Here is a 12694-nt window from a genome sequence, read left to right as displayed (position 1 = left end):
TCACTAAGTCTGTCTTAGTGGGGGATCGGGGCACTGTAGTGCAGCTTCTGTTCCAGAATCCTCTCTTTGTGGATTAGGCCAGAGTATATCTGAGACTACATCCATGCTTGGTTTTTGCCTTTCTCTGTTCTGTGTCATTTCCTCCCATACAGACTCTTCCTGAAGGGACACCTGGCTGGCTCAGTTGAGGGAGTGTTTGACTCCAAATCTTGGGTCATGAGTTCAAATCTCACATTGGGTGTAGAATTTACTTAAAAACACCAAAATACCAAAAACTTTTCCTGAAAAGCACTCCCTCAACAAATCACATGGCTCTGAATCCCTTTCTCAGGCTCTGCTTGAGGGAATCTGATCTAAGACCTTTGGTGTGATGAGTGCTCCCAGGATGCTGACTGTAAGAACAGATTGTGGAGTTGGCCACTCAACCAGGAGGCAGTGAGGACCATCATGGATGGTGGGTGGAGTACTGGTAGTTCCTGGTGTGAGGTGGCTGTTCAGTTGTGGGATATTTACTGTGGTGAACTGGGATGGGATATAGGTGGAAAGGGATGTGCTGCTGGCTTATGGAAGGTTTGGGGGGAAAATGAAATAATAGAACGTTTATAGAATTGTGTAGTTCTTGCTGAAAGCCACTAGTTGCTTAAAGAGACAGTGACACCCTCAGGACAAATAGCCACCAATTTCATGCAACATGTCAATGTCAGAGGGCCTCACTGGTAGCATTTAAGGAGTCTCCTACAAACAATCACAACTGAAGGTCAGGGGTGCCTGGGTGGCTCAGTGGTTGAGCATCTGCCTTTGGCTCTGGTTGTGACCCTGGGGTCCTGGGATCAAGTTCCATTTCGGGCTCCTTGCAGGGAGCCTGCTTCTCCCTCTGTCTGTGTCTCTGCCTCTCTTTGTGTCTCTCATGGGTAAATAAATAAAATTAAAAAAAAAACAACAACAAAGAAAACAACTGAAGATCAGCTATAAGACTTAATAGAGAATGAAAACTTCCGTGAAGACTGGTGTTAATGTTTATTGAGTACTTACCTTGTTGTAAACATCATGTGCTTTATGTGGATCATGTCATTTAATCCTCACAACATTATGAGGTGATTTTATGTAACACCCTCATTTTACAGTTGGGAAAAACTGAAGTGCTCCAAGTCACACAGTATGTGGCAGAATTAGCATTTGAACCCAGCCAGACTACTTTCCACTTTGCGTATAAACTAAACTATATTATGTCTATTATTTTTTTAAGATTTTAAATTTTATTTTTGAGAGAGAGAGGGCATGCACCTGAACTGAGGGGGGAGGGGCAGAAGGAGAGAGAAACCTAAGCAGGTCCACGCCCAGCATAGAGCCCAGCTTGGGGCTGTATCTCACGACCCTGAGATCATGACCTGGGCCAAAATCAAGGGTTGGTTGCATTTAACCAACTAAGCCACTCAGGCGCCTCTCTCTTGTATTATTAAACATCAAACATTACAAAGTGGTGAAACTCTGTTTTTTTTTTTTTTTTGAAACTCTGTTTTTGTCATTTGTGTGAAAAAGTTTTGAGCCAAGATATGATAAAATCATACAGTTATAGGATCTTAAAATTGTCATGGGTCCCATGGGATCATCAAACCTAACCTCCCCAACCTGATGGAGGAATCCTCCGTGTGTAACAAACACTTAGTAAACATGTTGAACTGGAGAAAACACTTCTGCCAATTGGTTACCCAGTTTCTGAGTGTCCGAAACATCTTTCTGAGCTGAAAACTGTTTATCTGTAGTCTTACAGCTTTCCCTCATTGCTTCTAATTTCAGGAAAACAAAAAAATTATGTTATTTGAGTATCTGAAAAGTTTTTGCTGTTACTCAGTCACCACATCCATCATAGCCCTCTCCTCCAAAAGGAAAGGGAAACAAGACGTTAGGGTCATACATTTGCTCGAGTTTGGGCAAGTAAGAACAAGTTTGTTTGCCTGAGATGCTACTTCCTTATCTTTTTAACATTAAGATGTTGGAAGGGACTAAGGCAGAAAAGGAACAGGACAGCAGAATCTGGGTTCCAATTACATCAGTAAGTGGGCACACGGAGCATGTTACTACGGTACTAGGGGCAGAAAGGAAGCCTGTGATTTTCTAAAAAATTCCTGTCATTTTTACAAAAGTACTGGAACCATCTGAGTGAGTAGGGCCTGGTCATTAGCTTGAGATATTTTCCTTGCAGAAGGAACTTGTGAACGCGCCTTCCACCCTGGAGGCTAGATTTCCCATGGTCCCTTATTTCTTTCTCACAGGGGGAGGAAATGTTTCTAAACTTTGGCTTTTTTTTTTTTTTTAAAGATTCTATTTATTCATGATAGAGAGAGAGAGAAAGAGAGAGGCAGAGACACAGGCAGAGGGAGAAGCAGGCTCCATGCAGGGAGTCCGATGTGGGACTCGATCCCAGGACTCCCAGGATCACGCCCTGGGCCAAAGGGAGGCGCTAAACCGCTGAGCCACCCAGGGATCCCCCTAAACTTTGGTCTTTTCCCCAGACTGAAGAGGCTACATCTTACTCTTAGATGTACAATGTAGAGGGAGGCTCCGGGAACTACGGAGGTGGCGGTGAGACCCCCCAGATTCCTACAGAGCACTAATGAGGCGGAGCGGGCATGAGGGGGCGAGACTGCTGGGTACTTACGGTGGGCTTTCCGGGACTTCTGTTTGTCCTGAGGTCCTGTGTTCTTTTTTTTTTTTTTTTTTTTTAAGATTTATTTATTTATGATAGACACAGAGAGAGAGAGAGAGGCAGAGAGAGAGAGAGGCAGAGACACAGAAGGAGGGAGAAGCAGGCTCCATGCCGGGAGCCTGACGTGGGACTCGATCCCCGGACTCCAGGATCACGCCCTGGACCAAAGGCAGGCGCCAAACCGCTGAGCCACCCAGGGATCCCAGAGGTCCTGTGTTCTGTTCGTCTTTCCTCTCCCGGTCTACCTGTGGGCCTGAATTACGGTGTGCGGGTGGTGGAGAGGTCGAGAGGAGTCTCCCGATGATCGTGGGCACCCCGGCCTCTGGCCCCCCAGCACGATGTGGGGGAAAGCGCCTCCTCTACGGTTCCTACGCCCCGGCCCAGCCCCGCTTTGTGCTTTGACTTAAACCTAAATGTTGGGATCCATTAGGAAGGGCGTGGGAGACAATACGTTAAGGCACTAGCATTTTTCTGTGCTGGTACCGAATCCTGAATGACTTCCCCCCATAAGTGAGGCCCTGGGGCTTGGACCTAAGGAGAGAGAACTTTACAGAAGGTCCAGAAAGAGGAAACAACAGGTATCAGGGTGACCAGAGATCTGCACCTGTCAGATCACATGTAGCAGAACTAGAGACACTGTTTGAAATGGGAAGATAAAGGGAGAAAAAGTAAGAGTAGGAAAGTAACGAAGTACCTGCAGAGATACAGAAAATATAGCAGATTAAAAAAAAATTAGGAATATTCAAGGATAAACACCAAGATGTTTTGGACTTGGTGTCAAGGACAATTTTCCTTTTTGACATCTGTCTCTTGGTTCCCCTGAGCATGAGTTTGGTGCAGTATAGCAACTGCTGTGTTTTATCTTTGGCCAGAAATAGTACAAATGCAGTGTATATCATTGATTGGTGCTGCTACCAGGAGAAAATACGACTGCATTACCACAAACCCATCACTTAGTCCAGATAAACCACCTTAACAAACCATTGCGGTTATAATCTTGTTTCTAAGAGAAAAAAAAAAAGGTTACATTTGTTGGGCATCTGATAATGTGCTTATTTCTGTGCTAAATACCTTACCTGGTATGTTAGTATGCTCCTGCTGCTGTAACAAAATGCTGCAGATATTTATTTTCTTAAGGTTCTGGAAGCTGGAAATTAGATATCCAGGTAACAGTGGACAGCTGCTCCTTGCTGTCCTCATATGGCCTTTCCTCCCAGTGCCTCCACTCCTGGTAGCTCTTCCTCTTAGGACATCAGTCCTATTGACAGCCAAACCTATCACCTCATTTAACTTTACCCCATTATCTCCAGATGCAGTAGGGTTTCAATGTAGGAATTTTGGGAGACACAGTTCAGTCCTGCTTAGGAGTGGATTTACATTGTACTGGCTTACTGTGTATTAACAATACACGTACATTTACAATACAACACATTTAAAATAATTACTTAAGAGGGTGTCTCAATTTTAGAGTTGGGCAATCTGAGCTTCAGAAAGTTAATGAATTGTCCACGGTCAGATAGGGAGTATCAATCAGAGACAAAATTCAGCTGTCCAGTTCCAAAGCCGGAGTTCTTTCTCCGCAGCATATGGAGTATCTTTTTTTCTTATTCTTTTCTTTCTTTCTCTGCAGCATATGGAGTATCTTTTTTTCTTATTCTTTTCTTTCTTATTACGCACACCGTAATTCAGGCCCACAGGTAGACCGGGAGTATTTCCACCCTGTTTATATGGTGCTTTACATTTCTAAGACATTTAATACAGTCTTCAGAAGCTCTGCAGGGAAAACAAGCAGTACAGTCCTCATTTTACAGATGAAGAAATGGAGGCGCAGAGTTAGGACTTGACCATATCTGGAGCCTCAAGACTCCTCAGTCCTAACCTATTCAGGGCTCCACACTACAGTGAGAAAAGATCTGTATCTGGTGTTTTCACAGCTTTTTAATTCTCTTTCTGGCAGCAAACTGTTATCTTCACTCCCCATTCCAGCATCTTCCCAGATAAAGGTGGGGGACTAGGGATGTGGATATGAGTTGTCCCAAAGGGGTCAATGCAATTCCAAATTGTCCCTGGTTAAATGGTGCTGGTGAGGTACATGTACTAGTTAGGTCATCACAAGAAAACACAAAGGAAGCAGGTATCTGATCCGGAAGGGGCAGGATTTTAGTAGGAAAGACCCATCATAAACTGCCCCAGCCCATGAGGATGGTGCTTGTGGAAACCTGTATCCTGGAATTTGGCCAAAGGCTAATTGTCACTAATCAGGACACAAAAAGATCTTGATTGTGGGCAGAGGAAACCAAACAAAGCAATTCTCAAGGATACAGAGATAAGACTTGGTTTCTCCTGTCCTGTCAACTTGGATTTTATTTCACAGGGCCCATCCTGCTCCCAGACTTTACCATCAACCCCTAAAACTCACCCTCTCCTGAAGTAAGGAAGCTGTTCTTGGTTTAAGCTGCTCGTCTCAATATAGCCACTGAAATTTTGCATGAGTATCTGTGGATTATTTTACAGCTTTCAAATCTATCAGATACTCGTTTCTTCTTTGTGCTTCCTTTTACACAGTGGCTTGGGACCATGTTAGTTTTGTAACTGTTGGTGGTACACTGTCACCCAGTTTTGCCACAGATGATGTCTGTGAGTTTCAGTTTTCCTATCCTGGTTGCTCTGTTTTTAAGGAGGGTCTTGGAGAGATTCAGAAACTATGTCCCTATCACTCTCTTCTCTCTTGTGTCCCTTGGGTAGCAAGGGACACCTTCACAAAAATATCCTGACAGAGTGTCCTAGATATGCATCTCATTAGCTAGAATTATAACACGTGCCCATGCTTAAATAAATCCAGTTTGAGGATGGTGTTAAGCCATGATTAGCATCAAGATTCACTTCCTGGAATTAGAACAAAAAAGGAAGAACACATATAAGCACACAGATGGTGAGAAACTGGACCCGAATGGGGCTCTGCCTGAAAGGAAGCAGCAAGGCAGCAGTGGTGGACAGGGATCTGAGTATAAGACTACATTTTAAGAGCACTATTTTTCAAAATTGACAGTAAGACACAAATATATTTCACGTCATTATTCTGGATACACATACACATGATTCATGTTACTAGAACAAGTTTCCTGAAATGATATTACATAGAAAAATGAAACACAGTAAAGTCCAAATATAATTTTATTAATATTTAAATACAACCTACTAAAAAAAAACCTTAAAAAGTCCAAAAACAAATTTCATAGAGATTAGATTTAATGTGAGGGGTGTGCTTGCCTGTTCATAAGTTCATTCCAGTCAGGAACACAGGAGGATAAGGCTACACGCATGTCAGGTGCACTATTGAGCCTATTTCTTTTCTTGGTTTTCAACCGTGTCAAGATGGAAAATCCTAGTTCACACAAATAGGTAGATGTGAATGGTAGTAACAGCAGTATGCTCTTTCTACTCAGCAATGGAAATTCATCTTTAATCTTAATCCAAAATGCTGATAAACTTAATGTCTTATAGTAATTCCGTAGTGTGAATGATGAACTGAGCTGTGATAATTCATTCTCTTCTTCGGGCTCTAAGTTTAACTCAATGATTGATTCAGGGGTTTGAAAGACAAATGGATCTTTTATCCAAATATTTTCCTTTAATGATTCAAATTTCTCTTCTGGAAAGTAATGATGAAAGGTTTGAGACAAAGAAGTGAGATGTATTAGTATCTCTAATTTTATTTCTTTTAGGTGGTCTTCACTAATAATATTCTCTTCAATGTGTTGCAACAAAGTTGGGAACATATAGTAGCTAGGGCGATTACTTTTAAGTCTTGCTTGCCACAACAATAATGTCTTTTGGAATCCTAGAATATGTTCAAGATATTGAAACACATTGTTTTTCCCCTGTACTTTCAAATTTAAGTCATTAAGAATGCCAAAAACATCACTTAAATATGCCAATTTTGTTACCCAAATGTCATCTTCAAAAATATTTGCCAAATGTGATTGCTTTTCAATGAGAAAACTGTAAATCTCATTCCTGAGTTCATATACTCTGCTCAATACTTTTCCTTGAGACAACCAACGAACTTTTGTATGAAACAGTAAGTGAGTATGGTTAACTCCAATCTCTGAACAAAGTATTTCAAGAAGTTGGCCATTCGATGAGCTTCCTTTAATAAAATTAACAATTTTGACTGCATTTTTCAACACAACCATTAGACTTGGTGGAATTTCTTTGGATACCAAAGCTTCCCGATGAATAAAACAATGATGCCAAAGGGCACTGTTATGTGTCACTTCTAACAATTTTTCAATAACCCTGCTATGTTTCCCAGTCATATTTGCTGCTCCATCACTCGAAATTCCTTTACAGTTTTTCCAATTTAATTTATACTGACCAACAATACACTTTTCTAATTCAGTAAATATATCTAATCCAGTTGTGTGTGAATGTAAACTTAAACAGCACAACAGATCCTCTATAAAATCATCTTGCCACACATACCTGACATAAACCAAGAGTGTTGGACAACTTGCAATATCAGTGCTCTCGTCAAGTTGGATTGCAAAATCTATCCCAGACTGCAACCGTGCAATAAGCATCTCCTCTAAATGCTTTGCAATCGTACAGATTCGACGAGATATTGTATTGTCACTAAGAGGTATAGTTCTTAATGTATCAGCTGATTTATCATCAAAAATTGTCCGTACCATATCGATACAGGCTGGAAGAATAATTTTTTCAGCAGCCGTGTGAGCCAGTTTTTCTTTTGCTACTCGATATGCAACCAAATAGGATGATAACAGGGCTCTCTCATTCATGGTTGTGGACTGACTAAGAAGAAATGGTGGGGATAATTCTATGTTATTTCTTTCCCTTTGGAAATGGTCTTCCTCATCTTCATCTTCCTCCTCCACTTTCACTATCACTATGCCTTCCATCTCCTGGGTGGACTGGGGAGACAAATCTGCAGTCTGTCTGGACTCAGGAGTCAGTGTTCAGGTTCAAAGAACTGGCTCACTTGATCCACACAGGGTCTGTCTGCAGGACTGTTCTTTTTGTCCAAGATGTTTTAGGAGACCTGTCCTGCAGAGTAGAAAAATTTAATAGCAGTATGAAAAAGTAACATTGTATTGTGATGCTGTTAACACCTCATGCAAGTATTCATGAGGACAGTTGCCTAAATCTGATGTTGTGGTAGCCAGAGTGCAGGCTGATTTGTTCATTATATTTACGTATATAGCTCATTTACTGCTCATGGAAACCTTATGCAGTACACAATTACTCCTATTTTTAAAAGTTCAGAAAAATTAAATAATGGGTCTAACAATACAGTGTAGCTGATCCACTACTCAAACCCAAGTCTGAAGCTCAGGGTCCTAACTGTGCTGCTACACTGCCATCCAGTCACTATAAGAGCATCTGGTCACTTTTTTTTTTTTTTTTTTAAGATTTTTTTTTTCTAAAGATTTTATTTATTCATGAGACACACACACACACACACACACACACACACACAGAGAGAGAGAGAGAGAGAGAGAGAGTGAAAGAGAGGCAGAGACACAGACAGAGGGAGAACAGGCTCCATGCAGGGAGCCTGATGTGGGACTTGATCCCAGGACTCCAGGACCACGCCCTGGGCTGAAGGCAGGCACTAAACTGCTAAGCCACCCAGAGATCCCTTTTTTAAAAGATTTTATTTATTTATTCATGAGACAGAGGCAGAGACATAGGCAAAGGGAGAAGCAGGCTCCTCAGGAGGAGGGCCTGATGTGGAACCCAATCCCTGGACCAGGATCATGCCCTGAGCCGAATGCAGATGCTCATCGCTGAGCCACCCAGGCATCCTGATCTGGTTACTCTTAAAATGACCATCTAGGTAGGGTGTACAGGATGATCCAGTGGGGCACAAGAGAAAAATAAAAATTAAAACGTATTTATATTTAAAAATACTGAAACTCATTAACCTTTCCTGATAGCCATAACTTTTTTTTTGGTCCCCATCTCAGAGCATCAGAGCATTTATCTTCTCACCATTTGCTTGCTGAACTTCACCTTCTATTAAATTTTCTTTGCTCACTTGTTTCCATGTTTAGTGATATATCTTTTGAAAATCCCATCTGTCTCTGGTCTTTTAAGATGAAAGAAAAAGTACCTCAGTCTTTGACATCTGGGTCAAAGTTTTAGGGGTGAGGGACGAGGAATCACAAGTTCCTAGATGCCTAGGTGCTGTTCCCTCACAGTAGGAGTATGAATCAAATGAAGGGACTCCAAGGAAGCGAAACAAAAGATACAGAGCTGAGGTGAGCACAGCAACTCCTCTCTGACCTGAAGAGGCCCACAAGGAGTAGTGGTGCTAACATTTTGGGGGAAGAGCAGAAGAAAGGGTTTTATTTTACATTTTTTGAATGATCCCAGCACCCAGTCTTCTCTCAAACTTAAACTGTTTCCATTACTACTTTGGTATATATAATACTTTTATGGCTTTTACCCTGAAATTTTATTTGTAATGGTTTTATGCCTTATTTCAACTAGACTGTCCCTCAAGAATAGACTCTTTTGCTCTCATTGTTGCCCTTAAGTCATTCTATGTAGTTCCTTGCAATGCATGCACATTTAAAAAATTATTTGTTTTAATACAATGTCAGTATTTTCTGCCCCTTGTAGAAAGAGTAACAAATTTGTTATATGCCTGGTATTTCAACACTTGGAAGAGCATGCCATTTATGAATTAAGAGACTGTCAAGTGATTTGTAAAACATCTGAATAAAAGAATGGGAGGACTATTACAGCAGCACAAGGTTAAAGTACAGATATTATGTGTCTGTGAGTAAGTTACTTATATATCTCCCATTGCACTGTGTAATCAACCTACTTCTCCAGCAAATAACGTTTCATTGATATGCTTTCAATGTATTCTCTACAACTGATTCATTGCCTAAGATCTCTTCAACATTGATCAGTGTGGGTTTTGTTTTGCGTTTTTGGTCCTTTGCCACTTTCAATAATGAAAGTATCTTTTTGGTGGCACTGCAGGAAATGGAGATGGGATTTAGGTTTGGCCCAGCTGGATTTTTCAGTTAAATTCACTTATCAATTAATTTCCAAGTTGGAAGGGCTCTTTGAGATAATCTCATTAATTTACTTGGGACAAAACTGAGACCTAGTAGTGTTCTGTCCAAGATCATCCTGCAGTGGCAGAGAGAGAGCACTGGAAATGGTCTCTTGGTAGCACAAGACACTTTCCACTGTATCCTCACAAACTCCCTTCACCACTCACAGGTTCAAGTCAATTACCTTGCACAACCGAAAAATCCACCTGATGTCTGATATCAGAAGGTTCAGAAACTGCAAGGAAAAGAGTTAAGTGTGTGCAATCTTTTCCTACTGCATCCAAATCACTTTATTCATTAGGTTTTGAACACTAACCTCCACCATCTTTGGTGGTGGGTTTGGGGGTGAGCAAAAGATCTGCAAACATTCAGGAACCTTAGTGAACTTGTCCCCTTAAGGAAAAAAAAAAAAAGCAACAACACGTGGAGCTTGATAACCTTGCGGGTCTTCCTCAGTTTACATTTTATGGTCTCCAAGAACTCAGTACAAACAAACAAACAAACAAACAAACAAACAAAAAAAGCCCTCACCAGAAGGAAAGCAAATGTAGATAACTGGGGAACAAAAGCATCAGCCCAGGGTCTTTTTGTCCGCTATCCCCTGGGGTGAAAACCGAGGACAGGAGAGCCCAGGCGGGGCACGCATCAGACTGCCTCTTCCCGGTCCCGGAGGCAGATCCTCCTAGCTCGGAAAACAAAACGCTGTGCCCTTTTCGCTTGCCTCCGAGGCTGTCACTGCAGGGAGACTGCGCGTCCTCCCGAGGCTGCGATGTAGGTTGGGGACCCGGACCCTCCTCCATCCGCTGGGGTCGGTCGCGGCGAGGGGAGTCTCGCTATACACATCCACCCGTCCCCGCCCGTCCTCTCTGGTCGGACCCACGTCTCACCGTTAACCCCAGAGAGATCTGGGGGTGCTGGGACAAAAAGGGAGGTAACTGGGGGTGGGGGTGTCGAAGTGTGGCACACTCAGAGCCACACCTCCGGCTCGCCGCAACCCTGAGTGCGCGCGCACGTCTGCGGCTCACAGAAGCCGGAAGTGCACCATCACCAACGTTTCGGACAGGGCCCTCCTCCTGCGTCCTCTCTAGGAAACGCGGGAGGACTGCGGCCTTGTCCTCCAGTCGCTGAGTCTGTCTTCGGGGATCTCTGGCCTCAGCTCAGCTTTTCCCGCTTGGGATAAGGAGGCTTAGGTTTCGTTTGATACCAACCTACTCAAATACTTACACGTTTCTCCTACTTTTTATTAGTGGTAGTAATCCTAAGAATTCTAGTTATTGGGGCACCTGGGTGGCTCAGTGTTTGAGCATCTGCCTTTGGCTCAGGTAGTGATCCCAGAGTCCTGGGATAGAGCCCTGCATCAGGGCCCCACAGGGAATATTTTTCTCCTTTGCCTATGTCTCTGCCATTCTCTGTGTCTCTCATGAATAAACAAATAAAATCTTAAAAAAAAAAAAAAAAAAAAAAGATTTCTGGGCAGCATGGGTGGCTCAGCGGTTTAGCGCTGCCTTCAGCTCAGGGCCTGATCCTAGAGACCTGGAATCGAGTCCCACCTCAGGCTCCCGCATGGAGCCTGCTTCTCCTTCTGCCTGGCTCTGCCTCTCTCTGTCTCACCCCCTGCCCCATGTCTCTCATGAATAAATAAACAATATCTTACAAAAAAAAAAAGATTTCTAGTTATTAACAAACAATACCACTGCTTAGTGATGGTGTCTCTATGCTAAAGACTGTAACAAAAATGTAGACAGGAATATAAAGGTCAAGAGTGAATGGTTTCACAAAACCAAAGTGGTTGTTTCTCGGGGGACCCTAATTATGAATGGTATTTGAATGCAGTGTTTTCAAAAATTTCTCCTATAGGCAATAGACTTATTTAGTACTAGATAGTGGTGAGATTCTGAGCTTGGCTGAAGTTACCAGGTAGTTTTTGGCTTAAAAATAATGTAATTACTATAGTAAGTCCAATTTTGATGTCAAAATGTTATCACAATAGTTTTACTATTATTTCAGGAGAAGATCAAGCATTCTCACCTTTTATAAAACCATAAGTAAGACCTTGAAAACTGACACACTCGAAATTCCAAGACAAATCTGAGCACAATGGAAAGCCTGCAAAAGAGCCACATGCTGCAAAGGTGACCAAAGACCAGGTGACATTCTGAGTAACATTCCAAGACTCAAATAATATCCCATTCTCTATGAGGTTTGACCTTGCTGTAGTTGTCATTGTTTTCTTTCTACTTCCCCAATGACTCTTCAATAAGTCACTTGAGTAGATCTTTGCTCCTTAATCACTGGCTGGCTCACTAAACTGTGGTCCTCCTTGAAGACTTCATAGTCCCAGAACTTCCTCTACATATTTCCTCAAATTTCCTTCCAGTGTTCCAAGTCATCTCTAAGGGCCACTACATTGTTATGCATTGTTTTTCTCGTCTAAATCCTGACCTCTCTCCTCCCCCCAATTTACACTAAAGTTCCTAAAAGATTCAGAAAGGTAGGTTATCGAAAGCAGATGGCTGTTTTTGTATTTATGTAGCGTGTATGGTAGGGACTGTGAGGGCTTTTATAATAACTCCATTCTTTGCTAGTGAGACTATCACTGGAACATTTAATGTATCTCCTAGAAGCAATGTTCTTCCTGAGAATCAGAGCCATAAGCCAGAAGACTCTAGGTTTGGAGACAGGAAGCACAAATTCCACAAGTGAGTTACTGCATATGATAGTAATAGCTCCTGTTTCAACACCATAGTATTTCTATTGGAGACAATATGTTATTGGTTCAATGAGTACCCACTTGGTCTTTCTATTGGAGACAAAACAGCATATATATGTTATTGGCTCAATGGGTATCAGTGCATAGACTTTATCCTAGAGGATAGCTCCCCAACTTTGCAAG

The 12694-nt window shown here is 42.2% G+C and overlaps 1 protein-coding gene across 1 annotated transcript; it reads right to left on the bottom strand.

Moving 5' to 3' along the window:
• Window positions 1-5863: 5863 nt before the first annotated feature.
• Window positions 5864-10318, bottom strand: FAM200A (family with sequence similarity 200 member A). Its single transcript, XM_072753067.1, has one exon. It carries the CDS (start codon window positions 7627-7629, stop codon window positions 5956-5958), a length of 1674 nt encoding a protein of 557 aa, XP_072609168.1. The 5' UTR covers window positions 7630-10318; the 3' UTR covers window positions 5864-5955.
• Between the last annotated feature and the right edge of the window lie 2376 nt (window positions 10319-12694).

This window comes from Vulpes vulpes, chromosome 3, assembly GCF_048418805.1.
Source record: "Vulpes vulpes isolate BD-2025 chromosome 3, VulVul3, whole genome shotgun sequence".
Taxonomy (NCBI): domain Eukaryota; kingdom Metazoa; phylum Chordata; class Mammalia; order Carnivora; family Canidae; genus Vulpes; species Vulpes vulpes.
The sequence above is the reverse complement of the archived record's forward strand: the minus strand, read 5'-3'. Positions and strand labels throughout refer to the sequence as shown.

Bases quoted from the DNA above. Each gene is read 5' to 3' on its own strand.
- FAM200A (XM_072753067.1), bottom strand. From the start codon at position 7,629: ATGGAAGGCATAGTGATAGTGAAAGTGGAGGAGGAAGATGAAGATGAG.